The 25,692-nt window shown below is 37.1% G+C and overlaps 2 protein-coding genes across 2 annotated transcripts; both read right to left on the reverse strand.

Annotated features, from left to right (window-relative positions):
* Nucleotides 1-23,766: 23,766 nt before the first annotated feature.
* On the reverse strand, nt 23,767-24,902 carry LOC147524851 (uncharacterized). The gene is made up of 4 exons (XM_086563926.1): nt 24,402-24,902; nt 24,194-24,283; nt 23,987-24,085; nt 23,767-23,886 (listed from the first exon to the last, which is right to left on the reverse strand). The coding sequence occupies exons 1-4, from the start codon at nt 24,718-24,720 to the stop codon at nt 23,783-23,785; spliced, it is 612 nt and encodes a 203-aa protein (XP_086420052.1). The 5' UTR covers nt 24,721-24,902; the 3' UTR covers nt 23,767-23,782.
* A 91-nt stretch (nt 24,903-24,993) lies between these two features.
* On the reverse strand, nt 24,994-25,692 carry LOC147524852 (protein FAR1-RELATED SEQUENCE 5-like). The gene has a single exon (XM_086576739.1). It carries the CDS (start codon nt 25,690-25,692, stop codon nt 24,994-24,996), a length of 699 nt encoding a protein of 232 aa, XP_086432865.1.

The raw sequence follows: 25,692 nt of genomic DNA on the forward strand, positions 1-25,692 counted from the left end.
GTTTCTCTTCATAAACAGACGAGTGTTTCTCTTCATCAAGTATTTTGGCAATGTAAATAATTAGGTGACAAAGTTACAATCTGAGTTTGAAGTAGCCCATGCAAATCCAGAAGATTGTAAGCTTCTTCAAGACTTGGAAACTAAAGAAAGATGTTTAATCAATGCATAATCAAATAGATTCCATGGCAACTATATGTCCCAATCGAAATTCAATTCTGTTACTATTGAGACATCTACAAAGCCTAAGCCATGAAAATCCATGAAAACCTATAATCAATCAGTCATCATGTATATGACTTTTACGTTAACTTAATGCGAAATCCGCGGCAATCAATCTTCCCTACATCAATTGTACCAGTCATTTACCAAAAAACCAAACCCAACAGAGACTCAGACTGTACCATCAAGGATCTCCAATGCGCTTTCCCTCTGGGTGATGGTAATCAGATTGAAGAAAATACAAGATGGAAGCGGAGAAATAATGAAAAGCGGTGATTAGGGTGGCTCTCTTCCGAAAACGGGGTGAAAAGAGAGAATGCAACGGAAGATGACAAAATCTCGGTGGTGGACTATGGAAAGGATGAGTGGAATTTTAAAAGCTTGGCTTTCACAGGTAAAATAGGATCTTTTCAAGAAACAAAGGTAAAAATGGTTACTGTCATCGATCTTCTCACAAGTGATGAGGAGAGTAATAGTGAGACGGAGGAGGACAAAGCGAATGCAAAAAAGGCTAAAGGGAAAGTAGTGGTGGATGATCCTGATACCTTGATGAATCAAGAGGGGGAGTCTGAGGAGGACGAACCATGGGAGGACTGCGAATCTGATACGTTCCAATGCACTGAGGATTTACCCCAAGCCAAGATTCTCGGAAAGCTAGGAGAAGGTAGCCGGAGAGTGAAAAGTGGGGGGACTTTTACTATGGCTATTCCTTAACAGCCGCCTCTGTTTTAATGATGGCCCGGATGTGCCGTGGGATTGGCACCAACACGGCGGTTCGATCTCTAGAAGGCCACATCCGAGAACACAAGTCGGATGTCTAGAGGGCCACATCCGAGAACCCGATCTGGATCTCTATAGGGCCACATCCGATTACAAAACCCAAAGAAAGCTAACTGGAGGATGCAAGCGGTTTTCATGGCCACCATCAGTGTTCTAGATAGTTGTTCTCCCTGTAACTTCTTTTGGATTCCTAGGAATCTTAATAGCCATGCCCATGAACTAGCAAAATGGGCAGCAAGGCATTTGGATACGAGAAGTTATTGAATGTCCCTCTGATGAAAATGTTACTGTTTGTTGGCTGGTTAAGGGCATGAAAATTACACTAGAGACTGACGACGCGGTGATAGAGTTCTTTGCCAATTCGGCTCCTCACGAAGATGGGCCCGTTCATATTTATGTGGACTTTGTGCAAGATCTGACAGAGACAGTCCTACCAAGAATTCAACCAACCAACCAAGACGGTGAGTATTCCTTTTCCATCTTCACTTGTCATTGTCATATGATTTTCCTAAGTATAATGGGTGAAACTAAGAAGGACTGAAAAACTAAGAGTATGAACATTCAGTGTTCATAGTCCACTAGGAGTATGAACACTGAATGTTCATAGTCCAACTAAGAGTATGAACACTGAATGTTCATAGTCCAACAAGAGTATGAACACCATTCAGTGTTCATACTCCTAGTGAACTATGAACACTGAGTATGAACCACAAAGGAAAGGAATGAGAGAGAAGAAATGGGACCCATGATTGTCCTTAACTCATTACTAGTTTCAGCTCTTGAGTTCTCGACTCAAGCTCAAAGCCATATTCCTTCTGAACAAAGTACATGGCTGTCCACCAAAGCAAAAAACTGGCCATTAGATTAATTGATCTGACACGCTATTTAGAGTACGAAAGTGAGTAAATTGTGGTGAATAAACTGATCCCTTCCCTATATCTATATTTCTTTGGCCGTTTGAGAGTCAGTTGATTGTGAATTTGTTCTTTACTTAAATAGTTCAATTTGTTATTTCGGTATATTAGAGGACATCTGATATATTTGACAATATAGCTAAAGACAATTTAGTGTTCTTAATTGTATTTTATTGTTTTTCACATATATATACTGATGTTCTGAGGCATCCAGCTCCATTGCCTAATTCCACAATTGTCAAGGAAACACAAGTAGGTGCAACGACAGTGCGAGGGGCATCAGATTTTCAGCAAGAAGGACCCTCGGTTGTGAGAAGTTTGTGAATGGACGTGGCCTTTAATGTTATAGGCGCGAAAAGGAACAAAGTTGATGGGAAGTGTTTGTGTTGGTACTGATGCAATGCTAACGGGTGCACGATCTAACTTGATTACACTGATCTAAATGAAGGAAACTGTGCCAGCAAACAATCTCATCTAAAGTACTTCCCACATGGTCTACATATAAGTTACTAGGTCAGTAGATCATTTGGTGCCTGCTGTAGCATATCATTCTATAATTTTGATTGTAATGATTACATATCCAATTACATACTCCCTATTTTCTGCATATGTCAGTTAACTAGAACCACTTACCACGTCCTAACCTAACACGCGCCCAAAATGCCAATCCATTTGACACACACTCTCTTCCTAGTTGAAATCGTACATATGAATGCTCTACTCTTAGCATAGTTTAGTTTGTAATATGTTGGTGATGGCAAAATAGATACTCATGAGACTAGTCAAAATTGAGTGACCATTTCTTTAGATTAAATCGAAGTCATAAAGCGACTAAGCAAGAGTTAGGCATAAGAGGATCACAGGCATTATCTTAAGTTATGTGCACATACATGCATTCCTTCAAAATTATACATACATGACAAAATTCAATTGATAAATTAATTTCGAGAAGTAATCGTATATAATTCGAGGAGTTCGAGATCCTGCACAAAAATTATATGCTAGGTTTTTGGTTTAGGTCCTATTTATAGTCTATAGCAGTATAGCATATAGTCATCAAAATATCTATATTGTACCCTGATGCCTATTTTTTTTTATAATCTAGGAAATAATATCTGCAGTGAGTGAAATGTTCCATCGCTCTCCTGAATAAAGTAAGTAACAATTTCAACAGAAATTCCCCACCCCTCAAATCAAATCCATGTAATCACTCAAATTTCCCTCCAGTCTCTGACCACGTCAGCAAATTTTCATTTCCTCTTTTCATAATCCCTCTATGAAACTTCTCCAACACTCCTCCTGCTGCAAAAGTCAAAAACCGTCCCTCACTTTTTCGATAAACACAAAACCTCCCTCACACTCCACCGAGCACCACGTCCGCCACCACCAGCGTCTTAGAACCCACCATCTCCACCGTCTAAAGTCACGTTGTTTTGGTAACATGTTTTCGTCTTATATCTTACATATTTTTACCAAAACTTGTATGCAAAATTCACGTATTGCCTATTAACTGTTAAATACAAATCAAAAACATTTCACAAGCATGCACTAAGCTGGAATTGATGGTACAATTGATAAAATTTTGCAAGGTTTTTTGTGATTTGGCCACTAGGGTATGTGTTCAAATTATTAGTAGTTTTGTTGTTTTGATAATGTCTCGGGTATTTCCCCTACTATGAAATTAAGAAAAGAGTCACTAGCGTCAAGAATTAAAGTATTTATGGAGAGTTGCTAACTTATGTGTGATTCATGAAGTAATATATCATATTCTTTCGCACCATCAGCTTCTGTCAAAAGCCAACATTTTAAACAATGAAGTAGCATACTTAGTGAACTCAAATGGACACATGGCAAAGTTATATAAGCTCCGATCACTTCACGGTTTAAATTAATGTAGTGATCCTCTTTAGAAAGACTGACTTATCTAAAATGGAGTGTTGCAACAATGAAATTTATTTAATAGTTTTTCAATCGTGCTTCCAGTTTGGAAAAGACTTCCAATCATTCTTCTGACACACATCGCTAATCTGAAAGAGGAGTTTTTGGGATACCTCTTTACATGCAGTGGTTGTGGTTGAGAGCGTGATTTGGTTGCACTTGTCGAGAACTCACCTTCGTTACCTCCACACATGTTTATAGTTCACTGTTATCTCTTACAAACATTCAATATATGAGAACGATGATTTTGCTGCATATTGTTTTATACATTGTAGAGTGTAGACATTTGTTTTTCTGAAAGGGGTTTACATTTATTGTCATCTGTGTATATATTATCTTAGTTTGATTCTACTTACTAATCTATTGCTTTATTTTAATATATCTCCAGACGAGATGGGGACGGTGAGAGGGGCAACAAATAATTAATACTTGTATATGCAGAGCCGCCACATATCTTCTTTACTAATGCATGGAGAGGTAATTTTTTGGTATTTATTACTCCGGTTTCAATTTGCTTATTTGACTTCACAACCAATAACAAGTGTAAGTGGTGAATAGGAGCGTCGGATTCATGAGCACAACCGAAAATTGAAAGAATGGAAGTTGAGTTGTAGCCAGAAGAAGCTTATCTCTACAATGGGTTTCAAACACATCAGGAAAATTGGACATTTCCAAGCTGATAGAGACCTGATTTCTGCTCTGGTTGACCGTTGGAGGCCAGAAACAAATACTTTCCACTTCCCGTCATTTGAAATGACAATTACACTTCAAGATGTGGCCCACATATTGGGCTTGAATGCCTTTGGGGAAGCAATCGTCAACACCTCAGAATTGAGTGCCGAACAAGCTTGTTTAAAATATTTGGGAGTATCTCCTCTAGAAGATAAAATCAGAGGGAAGTCCATTTGTGTCTCCTGGTTGAGAGATACATTTAAGGGCACTAGAATTATTGTTGACGAGGAAAAACGCACAATCGCATATATGTTGTACCTCATTGGGAGCACAATATTTTCAGAAGGTGGCGGCAATTGTGTGCACACCAAGTACCTAAAATTCCTAGCTAATACAGAGGTGTGTGCTACCTATGCTTGGGCTGCTGCTGTTCTTGCATATCTATTTAAAGCGCTCAGTCGAGTGTCACTTTGTCGTAAATCCACAACAAAGAAAAGGAACAAGCTAGAAAAGGAATCTAATTTTGTGCAAAATATTTGTGGTTCGTCTACATTGTTGTTGGTACGTATAGCCCGTTTATACTTGATGATTTTTGATTCTGTATATCTTACTGTTTTTTATTAACTTTTGAAAACTTGCTTGTAGGCATGGTTCTATGAAAGGTTCCGCGATACACCCATTTGAAATGGGAACCGAAAATTGTGTTCCCCGCTTGCTGTGATGGAAAAATCCCAAATTCGGACTTGTACAAAACAAGTGTATAAGGTCCTAAGCAAAGAGTTGGATTCACTTGGTGAAGATCAGGTTAGTATAAAATTAGTACCCACAACTCATCAAACTGTACCAAACTATTGTCTACTTTCTTACTAGTATTGATTCTATTCTATTAGGTTATCTGGCAGCCGTGGGATAAATGGGTACATGCTCCTCATTTTGCCTCTGCCGCCATTCTCACGCGTCTTGCCTCTCTACATGGATGATCCATTTCAATTCCAGAGAGGTATATATGCCGATCGATGTATGCGTCAATTTGGGCTTGACCAACACATACCAGAGCAGCCACTCAGGTGGGATCCTAAAGCAAATAGTTCTTTTTTGGAAAGATGTATTACGGAGTGGAATGTTTGGTGGAAGGGTGGTTGTGAAGTAGAAGTCAACTTTCCTTTTGCTTCAAATGAAGCTTATCTAGATTGGTATTAGGAGCATTGTATGAGTCGCACTCAACCATTTTCCTTAAGGGAGTTGTTCCTCATGAATCAGTGCCCCAAAGAGGTAAATTTTCAATGAATTGCTTATTTTGTTTTACCACTATTTTTTTTTTTTAATCTGTTGACTGTAATTATCCCCTCCATTTAGTTTAGACTTCAAAGTAATTATTGTAAGCGTAACCTACTAATGCCTTTTTGTTGGAAAGCTAAAAAGGTGGCTATTATTTATTCTTTTTGCTGAATTTTTGACGGCATAGGTTCTCATCAGCTCAATATGTTATTTTTTATGAAGTAATGTAATAAAAACATGTCGTTATCTATGTTTTCATAGAATTGCTTGTATTTAATTCAGTGGAAGGAATTTATTCTAATCGGAACGTACAATTGTATTTTATGTGGTGTAGGTAGATAAGAAGTACACAAGATATTACTTTAGCCACCACCAATCTGCCTTCCCAATTCCCATAGCAGTATCTTCCATGCGTAGATTAAGTATTTATTGACAACTGACTTGAAAACATAGATGAGGTTTTTTTAGTTTATATATCTTCAACGTTGTTTTCATTATCTGCTTATTGTTAGCGTTGGATTTGTTGTAGAAGGTGTGCCGTTATGACTATCAAGAGTTGGTTGAACCATTACTGAAAACAATTCCTGATGAAGAAATCCCACAAGAGTTACAACTGTTGCGTGCAGAGATATTGAAAAATGGTCGACTAGTTGAAATGGGCGGTGGCAATGGTTTGAGTAATAATCACAATGAATTTGAACAAGAAGATCCATTTCGGGCATTAACATATTCAAGTGCAGATAGTGGCAGTGACTTGGAAGAATCTGGCCAAAAAGACAATATTGCGGAAGCTCAACCGGATATTTTTGAAGATATTTCACCATCTACAGGGACTCGGGGAAGGCAAACCATGCCTTCAGGTAATGGGGTCCAACTATAAATTTGATTCAGACATGATTTATATTGTCATTGTAGTTAAATCTTGGTCGGTACGTATACTTGAAAAGAAAAAATGGATGGAGTGGTATTGTTAAAACTTATCATTCTAACATGCCTTTTTCCTTATTGTTATGCAGGAAGTTGGTCTAGTCCGAGAGCTATGCATTTTTCTCCTTTAGCTGATAATATTGTCGTTACTGTAACAGAACCTAGTCCTCGCCCTGAATATGGTAGGTGCATGCCGACAACCAATAAATATTGGAGTTGCTCACCTTTTTTTTACCGTATATGAATTAAATTTTATTGGTGTAGATAATATTAGTAGAGGTTGTGCAAGTGGCATAGAAGAAGTCGAGGAGGAGGTGATCGAAGGTAAATTAGTCAAGGATGACTATGTTTTGACGTAAATGGGTTACTTGTAACGCACGTTTCTCTCCATTGGTTTTGCAGGTACTTGTGGTTGCCCGGATGCAAACATGTTGAAGTCGGTGTTTGAAGGAACGGAGATGTCGGACATATGTGCGTAGTAAAGCGGGTTTTATTGCAACTATTTGGGTACATCTATGTTAATGCAATTATAAAGAAAAAATTATACACAATGGTATTGCTATGCTATATATCTATTAAATTAGGAAAATACTCGTAATTATACTAAATACTTGTAAATTAATAATATTTGTGCTAAATACTTGTAATTGGTATATAATGGTAATTGCTGGTGGGTAGTTTATTTTAGAATCGAAATGGAACACGATTCTTCGGAGGGAGCAAACCACCAAAGGTAGTGCACAACCATATCTAATAACCTTAGGTTGTCCTTGAGACTGTGTATGTGATAGTAACCGATGTACTAGTACCGTTTTGTGATATGCAACCTGGACCTACATAGTACTATTAGGTCTTACAATCAACTCAACAATGTCTAAATTTAACATCCACGCAATGTTAGCATTTAATATATGTTGTGTAGGTCTTGATTGGTTATGCAGGTAGTCGCTCTGGCCCGGATGTAAACATGTTGAACTTGGTGCATGAAGATAGTGCGAAGAGGGACATGCATGAAGGTAGCAAGTTTTATTTGCGTTATTTGGTTTATATCTCAATAATATTACACCCTCACATCCGTGCTTTCTTTCGAGGTAGCATGTTGACATTAACAGTGTTCGCAGATACATGAATGGGTTTGTTTGTAAAATTTGAAGTACTTTAATTTGTATATTTGACATAAGTTCTTAATCTTCATGTACTTTGGTCATCAAAAATCATCCACTGAACCAATGTACTTTGGTGAAAACATGAGGATTAGGAGACAACTCTGTGACGGCACAATATTCTTAAAAAAGGTTGAAAAATAGAGAGGGAACAGAGAGAATACTTTTTCTTGCGTATTAAATGTGAACTTCCCATGTATACACCAACTGAAGTTTTCTTGTATTCTTACGGGGTATGACCATGCTATGCGAAAGAGCCAACGAGGGGTAGCTCGCTAGCATTTCTCTATTATTATATTATATTAACTAATTTGCCATAGTAATTTTATTGTGCATAATTTCAAATATTTAACTTAGAAATTTGTTCCGTATGTGCATTAAATAACGAATTTATGTGTAGACAACAATAATGGAGGTGGTGCGAGGGTGAATGTGATCGAGGATAAAGGTAAAGGGGTTACCTTTGCTGTCATTGCATTATTGCACTTGTGCTCAATATTGATATTTGTCGTTAAATAATGCCGGAACCATAATGGAACATCGTATATTCCTAGGGCGGACTCTATCACCAAAAAGTAGTTAAGAAATGTTGTATCAAATAACTTTTGCCACCCTTCATACGAGGTGATGGTTAAAGATATATTATTAGCACCATTTTCTTCGTGATGTGCAACCATTCCCATTAGACATTGTGCTAAATTAATAATTAATAATATAGACAAGATTGTTCAAATTTTTATTAAAGGCGCATTGAATCACATATATGTTATGAAATCATAGTCATAGCATTTAATATATATGATTTGTGTGCTTATAGATGTTCCCATGAAGAAATGGTTTATAGATGTTCCCGTCTTTGAGACAACGGTCGGGCTTTGTAATCAAAGTCAAAATTCACCCTTGTTGTACTCCACAAACTCTAGCTCCTTTTGTGGCTCAAGTTCAAGCCAGATTGGATTGTGTTATAGGTAAGTCGACTATATATTGATCACGCGTTTATCTTATCATTCAACTTTTCCCCGTGGTCGTATTGTCATGTAAAGTAATTTTTCACTGTGTGTTTTTATTTTGTTCATTCATATTTAGATGGCCCAATGAACAAGAAACCAAAGAAAGACCTGCAGAGAGAAACAATTACTGCGGTTAAAGTAGCTCTCCCCAACAAGATTTGCCTTCGCCGACGAGCGGGTCATGTTTCTGATGGCGTTACTCCAGGTAATTTTTTGTCTAAAAACCCCTATATAAATCATCCTAAATGACTATTATCTTTAGTACTAACTACTTAGGGCTATTATATGCTACATCAAACTTCCCGGGCATCCATATTGGTAGATTTCTTGATGTGTATTCCAAATCCATGCAGAATTGATTATGCCTAACAACAACATCACTGTTGAGTACCATCGTTTTGGTCGTACTTACGATCGGAAACAAGTTAGAAAAGCAGGGGTAAATGGAGCTTATGAGGGAACACAATCAGGTGAACTATATTGGAACACAATTAGGTTATGAGGGTTTTTAACCCTTTTTTGTCAATTTATGATTTTTCTGTTTCTCCTGTGTAAGAATTGACACTACCAAAGTTGAAGTGCTTGTAGAATTGTATGCATTGATCTGTTACTCTAGCATAACAGACTTTGAAAACTCTTTAATCTACCATACCAAGCTGCCTTATGGTTTGCTGGTAGTTTGGTTTGATTGGTTTCGTACGTTTTCTGTTTTAATATTTTTTTCAATAGATCGATCAAAGGCCTAACATACATAGCTTCTATAGTCGTAAAGTTGATATGTAATTGTTCAGAGATTTATCATGGGCGTCGGTATGTACCAGGATCTGAAGCGCAAGAACAGCTACTGCAGCAGCAACTACTATCTTCAATGCAAGAGCCATCTAATGTGGACAAACAAGTACGACCGTCACTGCAGAAACAAGATACTATACGAGTGCAGCGACCACGAAGAGACATACTTGCAAAAAACGAGACCCATGCTGTGGAAGATGCACAAAAGAGCAAGCCCAAATGTCAGAGTAACCAGGTGGAATAAGAATATGCAAGGCACATTTGAAGTAGGAATCTGCGGGTCTGGCTTAAACCCTGTGCACCATAGATTTACCATTAATTAATATGCTAATTAAAGAGGCACTAATTAAAGAGCATGTCTTCAGTGCGCGAGATGTGAGTGGCCCAGATGACATACACCCTGCGCACCATAGATTTACCCATAAATTTTACTCACTAGTGTAGTAGTAAACTAGTAATGTATGGGTGCAATACTTTAAGTAGGTGTAATTATTTAAGTTAGCAATTGCATTTAATTAGGGGTAAATGCTTTTACGTTATTGCTATTTATATCCCGAATCAATTCCATATCATAGTTTACAAAATAATATATGGGATCAAAGGTGCCCGAATTAAGAAAAGCCCTACCAAGTTGAGATTTTAAAGTTGTACTTTCCCATAATCGGATTTTGTACTATTGCTTGATCCCAAACCTCGTTGCTAGTTATGATCTTCTGTTCGTCATAACTCCATTCAAACCCTTGCTGTATAGTTACACTAGCAATATTGCGTGTTATCCATCGTAATTAAGGTCTTCATTTGCTAAGTTACATGACTAATAGCCAAGTCGATCCTTTTCACGCTCTTTTGGTATTGAAAGAAATCTATTCTCATTCTTATCACCTAGAAGTAGCTTGCTATGGAATGTATGGATAAGAACATTGTCCATCTCATTTGTCCATTGCATTGCCATATCTAATTAATAAGCATACAAGTCAAGTTAAGTGAATCAATATATTAGAATGAAAAATAAATTGGCTTTTGAAATCAAATAGTATATAATCAATGTTCATAGTCCAATTGTGGTATGAACAAAGAATATTCATAGCTCATGACTATGAACATTGATTGTTCTTAGTACGTACAATATGGACTATGAAAACTCATTGTTCATAGCATTGCACTCATTGTTCATAGCTATGAACAATGAGTGTTCATAGTTACCGAACTATGAACAATCACTGTTCGTAGTTAACTTTCGGTATGTTTTTGTTCAAACTCCCTTTCTCCCCACGCATTACAATCAAGAATTCGTTTCTTAATCTCATTACTGTCATTAGAACTAATCAGGCAAGTCTTCATCCTACGAGGTGGAACCAGCAGGTATATTCACAATAATTTTAGCCTAATTTTATATCTTCCGAACTCCTAGGATTAAATCAAGAATCAAAAAATTCCAGGTTAATTTTCTTCCATTAACCAACGCTTGAGATTCCCCACCCCCCTAACACATGATATTTTGCAAAATTTCCTTCCCCTGAAATCACTAAAATTTCACTCCTCTCTCTCTCCAGTCTCCACCACGTCACCAAACTTCTCGAACACAAAATTGTCTCACTCCAACTGTACAAACCCCTAGTCCCTTCCCACCAACCACCACCGCCTGTCTAGCCTCCACCTTCGAACGAAACACCACTACCTAAAAACGTCTTTCCGGTAAGCTGCTTTCATCTGGAACTAGAAGTCGAAAAAAGCAATAGTTTGTAGAGCTTTATTATTTAATTAAGTAATATATCAAGCCATATATCATTATGGAAATAATTTTATTTTGGAGCATTTGTACAGCTTTATAGAGCTTTAGTAGAGGTAGGGTGGTTGATTGGTACCTCAGAGAGTTATAAAAACTTTTTATTTTAGGTTTCATATGGCTCAGACAAATCGAAGTGGAAATGGTCTGAACTGTTAGGTTAATGGTAGAGACAAGGAGATAGATTTTTTACTCTAAAGAGACTCTCTCGTATTTCATTCACTCTCAATAATCCCTTATATACTGGGTACAACTTACGATAGATTTTACATTATAACTGTCATACTTACATCTTATGTCACTTACAACTTACAACATACACTACTCAAAAAACTACTCAAAACATTTTTTTCGTTCATATGAACATATGAACCTTAGTTCAAAAACTTTTGTTCATAGAGCGAGCGGTACCATTTCTACATATGACAACTTAAGTTACATATCTCTAACACTAACATTACATTAGTTAACATGAACTTTCAAGAAAGAAATCAACGTATCATGCATAATATGCAGTCTTTGTACGAGGTGCTGATTCTTGAGGAATCAAAATATCAGACAAAGGCAAAGAAGAGAGCCCGAAGCGGAGAGGCTTTGTGACTCCTCCCCCAAATGCAGCAGTGATCAACTTAGTAGATGAAGAATTAGCTGCTTTGGGCCATGGTAAGTCGGTGGATGTCGTCACAAGTGTTCAGATCGCTACGTTGTTCTTTGGGACTGTTCTTAGTTGAAGGTTTGTTGTGGTTTTTGGTTGGAGGTCTTGTCTGTTTTCCGCTCTTAGTTAATTTATTCTCACATTGTGCTATTGCCCTCCTCTTTGAAGGCTGAACAAAATCATTATCACTACTATTCTCATCATCACCCCTTCTTTTAGCACAAGGCCTGCTTCCTTCAATTAACTACAAATATGAAAGCACATATAAATTTACCAAGACACTATATCTGATTCCCAAAAAACATTTAAGGGATGGACTGGAGTACAAGAGTACTTGATTAATTACCAATGGTTGTCGATCTTCTACAGAACATTTTCTTCTTTTTGCATGTTCCACTAATACCTGCTAGGGTTGAATCCAAGGGAAAATTTTATTCATCTTGCATTTTTGTAGTGCAAATAATAACATACATTCAATAACACATAAAAATCACCACATTTTCTTCATCATCCAGGACCAAATTTATTCCTATTTTAGTAGGCACCTTCCTCACTTCCTTAACAGGCACCCGATTTAAATTCTACCAGTACAGGAGCACAAAACATTAGGTTTACTCATAACTACATTGTGGCAATATGAAGACACATCGCAGTACACATTACCACAGTTCGTTGCTCCACATGACCACTTCCAGTATTATGAGATTGCTCTAAGAACAACTTTGCAGCCTTGTTTACGACCTGCAATTACGAGATCACAGATGACAAGCTTTGTTAGTATTGAAATTCTCAATATCAATAAAAAGTGCAACACGCAAAAATTAACCTCATTCTGCTTCTTCTGTTCAAAGAAAATGTCCAATGAAAGAAGCTTTTTATCATCAGGTTCTTGCTGTAACAAACCATGAAATTCAGCACCAATTCAGCAATAAAAATAACAGAAAAACCATCCATCAAATATTCGAATCCAAAGTAGCAAGACTTATAAACCTTTAGCGCTTTTCTGTAGACTCCCTCTACTTGCACCGTCGGAAGAATATGTAACTTACCCAGCACAGTCAGTTTCTTGGGGTTGTTTAATTTGGTCTCCCAAGTTCTCCCCGGGTGGTTTTCGTGGAAACCCACCCAACTTTGAAACTAGGGGAATATCTCCCCATCCCCTCGGTGGACATTCAAAGTGGGCACATGAAGGAAAACCCAACACTCGAATGCTAGTGCACACCCATATAGGGTGTGGGTAAACGGCTTTTCGGTTGAACCGAAAGTGCTTCTCCATATATGTATGTAGAGCCTCAACACCACCACCACGAATGCCTTCAAACGCCGGATACCCCAAGGGAATTTGTCAAACTTCTTCAAATCAGCTGCAATATCAATATGTTTGACATCAACGCCCTTCGAACCGCTTGGCAAGAGGAAAGCCCCGAGCACAAACAAACGGTTAAGTCGGTGGATGTCGTCACAGGTGTTCGGATCGCTACGTACAGAAACTCTCTTAGCTTTTTTCCTTGTTGCCGCAAACTCGGTCAGCATAACGGCCCCAAGCGGAGTCGGGCGTCTTCGCTCCGGCTGAAAATACCTTGGACGAAAATCATAAGGGTCAAACACGTCCATTTTGTAAAACTACTAAGGTGGTGGCTCTGTGGATAGACCGGTAAGGAGGGCCACATCGGAAGGATTGAAAGTCAAATATCGGTTTCCAATATTGAAAGTCATTGCCAAAATCTTCTTTTCCAAAACCTCAACAATCAAATTTCACATAGACAAATGTATATATATCATTCTGTTTGACATACATGATAGTATGTCATCCGAATAGTCAGCCAAGAAAGTATGTCATAAGTAACACCTTTCGAAGGTACTATGTAAACATAACGTTATATGTGATTATAAAGAACATACATAGTATAGTATGTCATGAAAAATATCATAGCATACCGTCATACATAACAAACTATATACCCAACGCGGTACGAATGTATTATGTAAAAATAATTAATGGAGCGATAATTAAGAGAATAATTAATTGTTAGATCTTAATTGTTTGTAGTTTATATGGGCTTATAAATAAGAGTAATACTCGTCACACTCCGAACTATGATCAATCATTGTTCATAGTCCAATTGTGATATGAACAAAGAATGTTCATAGCTCATAATATGATTAACTCAAAATGATTAACTCTTAATATCACTGTTCATAGTCCAATTGTGGTAACTCTTAATATGATTAACTCAAAACCAAAACTGAAAACTCTAATACATACTACCAGCCTTTATATAGGCGAAATACCCTGATTACCACAAAACTTGAAATTTTTCAAAAATGGAAAGTTTTGGGATAACCACATATTAAGAAACTACTAATCAAAATATAACTAACACAGCTGACCAAATAAAAAACGGACTCTCCTATCAAAAGATATAGCAAAAACAAAACTTTCCTAAAATGGCAAAAACGTGATTTTGAATGCCTAAACGATGGATTTAAGGCCCGAGAGGGTGGTGCCCATGGCAAAGCAGTGGGTTATGCTTATTTTGATGTTTCCAATCAAATATGGCCGCGTCCATGTCTTTCCGACTTTGTTGCCCGCTTTTCCAGTTCATTGACATATGCATTGGCAACCTGTACTGCATCACATATGCCAAGTTCAATGACATATGCATTGGCTAATGCATCATCAATGGTTGTTCATATGAACAATGAGTGTTCATAGGTCATGTTAAGATATGAACAATGAGTGTTCATAGCTCATATTGGGGTTTGAACAGTGATTGTTCATACCCCAAATAGGTATGAACAACCACAGCATAATCACTTTCATATATCAAGTAGAGGGTCAGAAAAATACCAAAATGCACAAAGCATGTGCACCCTTCTAACATATCATAGATTATGTATTAACCTACAAACCAAGCAACCTAGCAACCAAAAATACTTACATTTCACAAATTACGTCTTATTTTTCTCTAGACAATTTCTCGAGTCTTATTTTCCACAGTTTCTACACATTCTTCTTGAATTGTTTAGGGCTATTTCTCTGAGGGATTTCCATCCCTCTGCTTTCTTCTTCCTCCCTTTTGTTTGAGAAATGTTGGGATTCAAAATCAATATCTGAAATAAAGATTTGGAAGTCAAAATATGTATATATATATTTTTATCAAATTAAACATTATAATAAATCAAATAACATTAAACACTAAACCTATATCAAATTAAACATTAATATCACAATCATAACCTGTGAGGTATCAAAGAAAGACTCTTCAACTTCATTATCTTCGTCTCCTTCGTTCGAAGATATATTCAATGTTGAGACATGCTTAGCCATTTCATCCATCTTTTCTATAAAATATGAATAAGCATCAACACTACTCCCCGCATCGTAAGCCACTTGAGAAGCAACCTTGATACAATGAGCCACTCTCAAAAGTTCATGGTTTTCATGGCCGCCACTAATCCAAAGATGAAACTCCGCTTTATATCGTGTTTGCCTTTTGCATCCACCGCTTCAAAAGAAAATGCCTTGGAATCTCTTCAATTTCGTAACGCTGAAAAATCTTTAACATGTGACCACAAAGTAACCCCATAAACTGAAAATACTTACATTCACAGTCTCCCTTTAAGGTTCCTCTATTGAAACTCACTTTCCAAACGGACTTCTTCTGTGGGTCTCTGAATTTCACCATGTAGCTTCCAGTTCCATTGTTAACAATCTCGTCCCCATCAATTTTGTACTCCATCTTTGCCTTCTCTAATTGCTCCTTAAATATATTGAATGCATTAATCGTATAGACCTTCGCAGCATGCATAAGGAGGAAAGCATCTTTAGCCACAATTCGTGAATTATGCTCAGTGCGGTAATCAGCATCTCTTTCATTCCTAGTAATCAAAGACAAAGATCTCTCATTACCATGTACAAACTCCATCAGCATAGTGCTCGAATTCATGAATTGGTCTTAACGAGAATTCATCGATTCACTCCTCCCAGTCGTATGCATACCAGCAAAAAATGTGTCACTGAGATAACAAGGAACCCATTTCTCTCGCATATTATACATTTTTGTCAACCAAGGATTTGTAGACAACTCATTCTTCTCTATTATTGTACACCATCTTCTTTCAAAACCAGCAATCTTATACGAGGAGAGACCCTAGCAAAAGGTCAGAAGCAATGGTGGGAGAATAGACCTAATTTTGTTTATAGGTTAGAGAATCAACACTCTACTTATTTCAGATTTATTTCTTAAAAATTTAGGAAATGTATGTTGGAGTGGTCTACCCAGGGCCCTCACAAAATGTATACTGTTTGTTCTTTGCTATCTAATACAAGAGCTTACCCTTTAGCAAAAAAAATATACGAGGAGAGAAATAGTGTTATTCAGGTCAGTTACCAGTGTCTTAATTTTAGTAAAGGATAGCTTCTCTTGAAATTTCTGCATAATATGCCAAAGACAGTAACGATGATGAGTATCAGGGAACACTTTTGCAATGGCTACAGTCATCGCTCTATCCTGGTAAGTGATGATTGTAGTTGGCGCACGACCACCCATGGCTGCAAGCCAGGCCTTAAACAACCATATGAATGTATCTTCTGTCTCATCAAGTAACAGCGCGCAACCAAATAAATGAATCAACTGCATGCTGATTGACTCCAGTAAAAGGGGCAAAAGGCATAGAGTATGCATTCATACGTTATGTGGTATTAAAAGAGACAACATCCCCGAAATACTTATACTGCACTCGAGACCTCCCATCAACCTAGAAAAAGTTTACTACAGTCCCATTTTGATCTAGATCAATAGCGTAGTAAAACTGGGGATTCTCGGCACTCTTCTGCATAAAATATTTAAGCACGGCAGTTGCATCACCTTCTTTAGGCATCTTTCTAATCAAACCATAATGATGGTTCCAACAATCCTTATTTGTAATGCTAACCCAACTTCTTCCCCACTAAAAACAGCTGCAACTTTACTGACAGGTAAACCGTGTTCACCAAAAATCCTAGCTCATACGTAGTAAAGTATGTCATTAAAAACGTTTCACTAAAAATTAGTATAAACAAATAATTGTCTATATCAATATGTTGACATACATGATAGTATGTCATCCGAATAGTCATAGCCAAGAAAGTATGTCATAAGTAACACCTTACGAAGGTACTATGTAAAAATAACGATATATGTGATTATAAATAACATACATAGTATAGTATGCCATGGAAAATATCATAGCATACCGTCATACATAACAAAGTACATACCCAACGCGGTACGAATGTATTATGTAAAATTTTTACATAATACATAGTATTATGTAATGTGCTTTTAATTAACATACATAGTATAGTATGTTATGCAAAATTTCATAGAGTACAGAGTACGTGGTCTACTACCCGGTACATAAGAATTAAGGATAGTTTTATAAACAGAAAGTATATCATACTTTATGCCAAATATATGCAACTAGAAATGGCATTGTGGAAGCATGCGACATATGCAGTGAGATGTCAACGATTGGAGTTTTTACCTTGTGAAAGTATGTCACTTAAAGTAAGTGACATATCGGCCCGTCAGTTTTGTAAGAAGTGACATAACATATAAGTATGACAGTTATAGTGTCATATCTACTCACAGAGCTTATATACGACATTATTTGGACGACACTGAATAAGCTATGCACAACACTAAATAACAAATAAAGTTTATATACGACAATGTATAAGCTGTCCAACAAGAGTATGAACATTCGTTGTTCATAGTCCGACAAGAATATGAACATTCATTGTTCATAGTCCAACAAGAGTATGAACATTCACTGTTCATAATTCAATGGTATGAACACTGAATGTTCATAGTCCAACAAGAGTATGAACATTCAGTGTTCATAGTCCACTAGGAGTATGAACACTGAATATTCATGGGTCAATTTGAGATACCCCCCTGTTTGAGCCACTAGGAGTATGAACACTTGAAGTCCACTATGTAGTATGGAGGACAATAGAGTAGCATTGAAGATAAGATAAGAGAGTGAAGATAAGATAAGGGTATAAAATATATTTCGACCAGTTATAAAATTTTGGCAGAGAACAACAAATTCTAAGAACATTCAACTAGTATACTACATGGCAGTGGGGAGTGAGCGGAGCTGCGGGGAGAGAGAGTTGGGTGAAGGAGAAAGGGTATTGGGGGCGAATAAAAAATGAGAGAGAAGTTGAGGACAGAGACAGAAACCAACCAACTTGGTTTTGTCCAAGATACCCCCTCCCCCTTCGTTAAGATCGTTAAGCTCCGCTCACTCGACAAGCATGAAAAATGTCATAACTAAATCAAAATGAAAGAGAGATGAACTTACTCTAAGCCTACGATGGTTGGTAATGAAATTTCTAGTAGAGGAGTTGTCAACAATGGGAATTGGTGGCACTTCGTTACATTTTCTTTTTCGGGTTTGGGTGTTTGATCCTCCTCGTGTTCGTGTAGGCATGTTTAAAATGACGGTTTAGAACATTGATAGTTAGGGTTTAATGATAATTGTAATCTCCATGAAATCATTGCTACATATGATATCCCAAACTTTATAAAAAAATGTTAGAAGAGAATGTTTGAAACAAAAGTTTGTGCAAAACGTGATTAAGAAACATTGTCAGAGATTAAGATGTGTATTGGAGTCTGGGTTGCTTGTTCCATTGCCAATTCACTAAATTAATGCAAGTTCAAACAAGTGCCAAAATTAGCTATAAAAATAGGATTCAGAGTACACTGCAGAGCATCATAAACATACTCTGACTTATGTTTATAAGAGGAAAAAAAATCTCTTTGCATTTACTGTATGACAGGAATATCCTTGCTAGTTTGCCAGTCCTGAATTCTTATTACGAATTAAGATAGCTTGTTCTAGAACCCATCAGTCCCTCGTTCACTTTGTCTTTGTAAAAGGCATTTGGTGTTCTTTTGTCACAACACAAGTGATAAAGCTCACCTGAAGCTCGATATGCCTTTGGTTCCTACCTTAAACCGACAAAGCACTTACCATATTCTTGCATTTTAATACTATTTACAGAGCACTTAACAAAAACTAGTTAATACCATTTCTGACATATTCTAATACATTCTCGCAATTTATGACCGGTATATACACATACACAAAATAGATATTAAAGCCAAAAAATCCTGTCAGTACAAGGATAGTTACGAAAGGTCTAAATCCATAACATTTTTTGGAACCCTTTTATACCACTTCACGATCCTTGGTTCCATTATAGTTGCCCAATCCCAAGCTTTTGTCTATGCAAATGACTCCCACCCTGGAGCAAGTGGCGGAATAGGACTATCATCTTCAAGCACGAGTTTCACAAAATGTGTGCCTCCTCCAATGTGGCCTATTGCCGCTTATCCGACACGAAGTTGGATCGGGAGCAGTCCACAAAGGAAAGTATGACATACATTCTTTCTCTCCAATGACGACAAGGACACACTGAAAAGTATTAGCGGCTAAAAATCCCATTGAAGGAAGTTCAAACCATTCTTTAGGGTTCATCGTATATGGAAATGTACATCGTAGATTTGTCTGGACCGCTTCTTTTCATTCTTCTCCACCCATCATTAAAGTATAATCTGCCTCATGGGAAATCAACTCTGTCAACATAAGAGCCTTCACAGTAATCCATGCATCATCTCCATTAGACCCTAAGCATCGTGCAATAGCGCTAAATCCACAATGTCCATTCGGTTCAACATCTTGCCAATCCACAATGAAGTCTCGTATCAATGGATTTAAGTCACGTAGCCCATCATCCCAATTAGACCCAATTTCAGGTAAATCTATAAACACTTGAATATGAGTTCTTCTTGGTTTTCTTTTGCATGGTACCAACTTTTTGGCTTTACTATTCTTGCTTTCTTGAGTTACAATTTGTTCCTCAACTGTTTGTGCATACTTGAAAGCTGAAGGCTCTCTCTTTGTGTCCCTTTTATCTTTACAAGTCTTCACACCAATTTTTATTCCAGGTGGCCTACCCCTCACATTGGTGTTGACCCGAGGCTCTCGCATGAAAGTTGCCTTTGGATCACCTAGTTCTACACACTTTTTCAGCATCAAAACCTTGTGTTCATCTGAGAGCAACTGAAACTTCTTCTGAATTTGTGCAAGCTCGGGATGAATATCAAAGGACCCATTAGGAAGATCAATCAGAGTGCTACTAAGCTATCTCCACCTAGGGTGTATCAAAGATAAGGGGATGCTTCCCCTACCAATTAGAACAATTTCACATAACTCATGCGCACAAGGAAGCCCATACATACTTTTGTAAACACAACGACAACGAATTTCATCTGTCCCAACTCTAACAGACCTTATTATCTCTTTTGCTATCAAATCCAATGCATCTCTAGAAATGTACCCTCTAAGTTGCACATATGTGTTTTGTTTGTAACGATGATCCCAGAGATTCAAGCTCCTATTAAAAGAACTTTCAATTTCTGTCACTTGGTTTGTCAGGAGATTATTAATCAAATTAAAGTTTCGGCAGAAGTTACCATTATTGCTAGAACGCAAATGTCTCTTCAAAGAGGAATGCATACTTTCAATTCGGTTACTGCTCGAAGTACCAAAATGCATATGGAGATCTATCCAAGCTGAAACAAACCTTTCTTTGTACTTCAAAAGCCACTAGTCTTCTACATATTCCACAACACCATAATGATCTCCGTACTCAAGTTTAAAACAACATAGGTGTTCCAAGTACTCAACTTCAGTACAAGCTGTTATCACTATTTCGAACATAAACATAAATTGTTCATACTCAACAAATTTCTCAAATATTTTTTTGGCCTTTGTCTCGATGTTCCTCCTGATGTGCTGCACGACCTATAAGATGCTCCCCAATATTATGATTATGAGTTCCACACATAACACTCAGTATCCACCCACCTTCGTTTCGTAATTCCCCTTTCAACACAAATGGGATGACCACATTTTTCTTGATTTGGATTGCCTATATTCTTTTCGTTTTTGTTCAATATTTTCGGCTTTACGGATGGTCTAAATTTTCCACTCCTTCCGCAACTCAAGAAAACTCTAGGTCTTCGCCTAAGTCCCGAATTATCAGACCTTGATATCACAACCACAACTCCAACAGTCATACCAACTGTCGAACACCATCGGATCAACGAGTGACAATCTTCGAAGACCCGCGTAAACCCTTGATCTTAGATACTATTGACGAAAATTGTTTTTTGCTAAGTTATTGATAAAATAAATAAAAAATACAAGCTTTCAAATTACATTATTACCTCAATTGTTGTAAATGATTCGGTCATATCGGGATAGCTAATTTCAACATTGTTGTAAAGTTCATCATCGGAATAATAATTTGATTGCAGTAGTGTTAAAGCTGACTCCATGTCACTTTTAACACTAATCAAAGTTATCATTTTGATTTTGGGGGGAGAATTTATCTTAAATGTTGCTTCCAGCACATGAGTCCATTCTTAAAGTGAAAATTTGGTGGGAATAACAACAATTTTGTGGGTGACTCAAGACTAACCTAAGAGAACAACAGAGGGAGGGGGAGAAATTTCAGAGAGCATGAGTGGTAGGAGTGTTCGTGGAGTAAAAAGTACGGTGAAGAGCTTGTTTGAATTACAATGGGGTGTGGAGAGAGTTATTTAAGGTTATAATGGTCATATTAACAAAAAAATGGGGTGTGGAGAGAGTTATTTAAAGTTATAATGGTCATATTAACAAAAATGGGGTGTGGAGAGAGAGCACTAGGTTTTTTTGGAATAAACTTGCCGTGTGTAGAGAGACAATCGGGGTGTGACGAGTTTTACTCATAAGTTAATATTTCATAGAGTACAGAGTACGTGACCTACTACCCGGTACATAAGATTGCATTGTAAAAATATGGATACATGTTATAAAAAATATCATATAAGCTGTAGTATGTAATTAATAGTTCTATAAACAGAAAGTATATCATACTTTATGGGTGGTCCAATGGTTCAATGTAAAACAATTGTTTAATTTAATAAGAGTTTTATACGTTTGATAGTATGTCATAAGCGCTACAATCACTGATATGACTATACTCATATATGTTATACTCGAATGTTATGTCACTTTTTATAAGATATGTCAATAAGAGTTTTATATGTTGGGTCTAATCACAGATAGATATGACACTATATATGTCATACTCAAATATTATGTTACTATAATATATGATATTATAATATATGCTAGTAAGAGTTTTATATGATATATATGACACTATATATGTCATACTCTAATGTTATGTCACTTTTTATAACATAATTCAATAATATACGTTGGCTATATGTCATACTCAAATGTATGTCTCTTTTTATAATATATGTGAATTAGAGATTTATACATTCGGTAGTTGAATCACATATATATGACACTATATATGTCATACTCAAATGTTATGTCACTATTTATAATATATGCTAATAAGAGTTTTATACTTTTGGTAGTATTATTAGCGCTAGAATCGCTGATAGATATGACACTATATATGTTATACTCGAATGTTATGTCACTTTTTATAATATATTCGTTTGGTAGTATATCATAAGAATCACAGATAGATATAACACTATATTTGTCATACTAGAATATTATGTTAACATATGACATATTCCTCTACAACCGCTCCAACCTTCTGTTATGTTTATAGTCCAATTGTGGTATGAACAAAGAATGTTCATAGCTCATGACTATGAACAATCATTGTTCATAGTCAATTGTGGTATGAACACTCATTGTTCATAGCATTGAGTGTTCATAGCTACCGAACTATGAACAATGAATTGTGGTATGAACAAAGAATATTCATAGCTCATGACTATGAGCATTGATTGTTCGTAGTACGTACAGTATGGACTATGAACATCTCATTGTTCATAGCTACCGAACTATGAACAATTCTACTTTCCGGTATGTTTCTGTTCATACTCCCTTTCTCCCCACACATTACAATCAAGAATTGGTTTCTTAATCTCATTACTATCATTAGTACTAATCAGGCAAGTCCTCATCATACGAGGAGGAACCAGCAGGCATATTCATAATAATTTTAGATCTTCCGACCTCCTAGGAGTTAATACTCATTGATAGATATGACACTATATATGTCATACTCGAATGTTATGTGACTTTTTATAATATATATACGTTTGGTAGTATACTACAATCACAGATATATATGACACTATATTTGTCATACCGGAATGTTATATTACTGTTTATGGCATATTCCTCTGTTCGGCGCTGTAAAAACGAACATATCCATTTATGAACATATCAATGTCACACTAACTGACATATGTCTGCTGATGGTCTTGTCTCATGCTGAGGGACAACCCCAACATCCCAACAATAAGAAACAACAGAATATACAAACAATGCTTGTCAATATAGCGTATAGAATATTGCTCTATTTCATTGATTAAACCAAAGAAAATAAGAAAATAACACCATAGATCTTGCTACAAAATAATTTAGAAGCCAATCTTGAAATCTTCACCATTGTGCGATATTATTAAAAATGCTTACAAAAATCTTGTTAGAAGATTAGCAACAATTGCTCTAAAGCTTAGCAAAGATTGTACTCCTCTTTCCTAACGTCAACCATCCGTAATACGGAAAAAGACTCTCCCGTCGTCACTATAAAACTTTCCAACATTGAATTTCTCTGAAACCTTCCTCCCAACCTCATCCACGGAAAACGCTATAAGTTCAACAGGAGAAAAATAGTCACTCTAATGGTACAATCTAAGTTTAGTTTACTCCCTACTAGAAAAATTACGTCGGTAAAAATTGTGTCATACCTTCCAAATCAGGACACCTACACTTTGTGTGCTCCGTAGATCGACACTTGCTACATTGCTTGGTCTTTCGAGATCCTCCTACTTCATTACCAACTTCCACTACGCCCACCAAACAAGCAACATTACTTTGAACCCCATGAAAATAACAAACAAGAAACATTTTCTTACGTTTATAAAAAGAAGATAACGCGCAAAATTATCACTTACATCCAGTATCTCTATTTAACCCGTCATCATCCTCACTCACATCGGCAACTCCTGCAGCACGCTCGACATAGTTGCACTTAGCACTTGGACCTGTAAAACAGTGCACCACAAGAAAGATATTGACGAATACAAATCAGAATCAACAAACTTTTGTAACTATTTAATGTTAACAGACAAGTGAAATATGGCAACGGTATAAGAAACTTACCCCCATCGTTTGGATGCAAAAGTGGACATGTGGGCCTTGTGTGCCCGACAATACCACAGTGGCCACACTTCTTTTTTCTTGTCTCATTATGACCTTTCAATCTACTACGTTTATGCGGCCTACCCTTCGATTTTACGTGTGGTGGATCATTAACAAATGGACGATGGGTAGTTTTAGGTGGGGTGAAAGGCATCTCTACCTCGGCGGTGCCTTTAGAAGACGGAATGCCATCCATTGTACCACTTTCTGGTGGAATATAAGGCATTTCAAAGGGAACTTGTGGACTGCCTTTAGAAGCTCTAGAAAAAGATGATAACATGGATTTAAAAGCTTCACTGTTTTTGGCTGTTTGAGAGGCCCACAAACATATCTTCTTGCATTTCCCTATAAGCTCACTGTGACGAATAATGGAAGCAGCCTGCGAAGAAAAACTTGGATCGTTATTTGGAATGATAGATTTAGCAACTCGTGTCCATCTCCTTAAAAAACAGCTCTGGGGTATTTCACGAAGGTCTTCATGTTTGTAAACTGAAATGATATGTCTACATGGGAATCCAAACGACTGAAATAGCCCACATGAACATCTAGCATCCTACTCTAAAAGGTTGTATTCCACACTCGTCTTTTTTTGCCTGTTCAGATGACGGCTGATGGTGTATACACGAATATTGTCACCCACATCACATTTATCTTCTGCAGTGTACATCGATTCCTCCTGTAACTGCTTCATAAAAGCAAGAAAAGCAGCTCGAGTATAGATGGATTCTGCCTGCTTTGCATATTCAATCAAGTGGCTACCAATGAAAGGCTTTGTCATTGCACTCCTTACCTCTTCTTCGTGCTCTCGGTGACGGATATTTGCAACTACCAATTCCATTTTCCCAAATAGCTCAAACAGCCGCATCCCGGGCTTAACATGATGTCTTATAACAGAGTTAATAGACTCGCAACGTTGGTTGCTTCTGCAACCGCCAAAGAACTCACCATGAAGATACGATTCTGCCCACCTCGCCCGTTTCTTCTGTACCTTCATCACCCATGTGTTATGACTAACTTCGTATTTTTCCACTAGTTGTCTCCACCTTTCTTCGAACTCTCCCCGAGAACATTTCATAAACATAATAGAGTTGAACTCTGTTGCAAATCCAGGGATTTTGACATTGGTTATGCAAATTTTCAATACGTGCCAAGAGCACAGCCGGTGTTTCGAATTTGGAAAAATAGATTTCAAAGCTTTACGAATCGATGCGTCACCATCAGTAATGACTGATTTAGGGTGTTCACCACACAT

This window comes from Coptis chinensis, chromosome 1 (genome assembly GCF_015680905.1).
Source record: "Coptis chinensis isolate HL-2020 chromosome 1, ASM1568090v1, whole genome shotgun sequence".
Lineage (NCBI taxonomy): Eukaryota > Viridiplantae > Streptophyta > Magnoliopsida > Ranunculales > Ranunculaceae > Coptis > Coptis chinensis.

Excerpts from the sequence above, each read along its gene's own strand:
- LOC147524851 (XM_086563926.1), bottom strand. The coding sequence starts at position 24,720 with ATGTTATCATCTTTTTCTAGAGCTTCTAAAGGCAGTCCACAAGTTCCC. Across the intron at positions 24,284-24,401 it reads TTTGCATCCAAACGATGGGG|GTCCAAGTGCTAAGTGCAAC; the intron begins GTAAGTTTCTTA and ends ACTGTTTTACAG. Across the intron at positions 24,086-24,193 it reads GTTAAATAGAGATACTGGAT|TGGAAGTTGGTAATGAAGTA; the intron begins GTAAGTGATAAT and ends TGGTGGGCGTAG.
- LOC147524852 (XM_086576739.1), bottom strand. The coding sequence starts at position 25,692 with ATGTGTGGTGAACACCCTAAATCAGTCATTACTGATGGTGACGCATCG.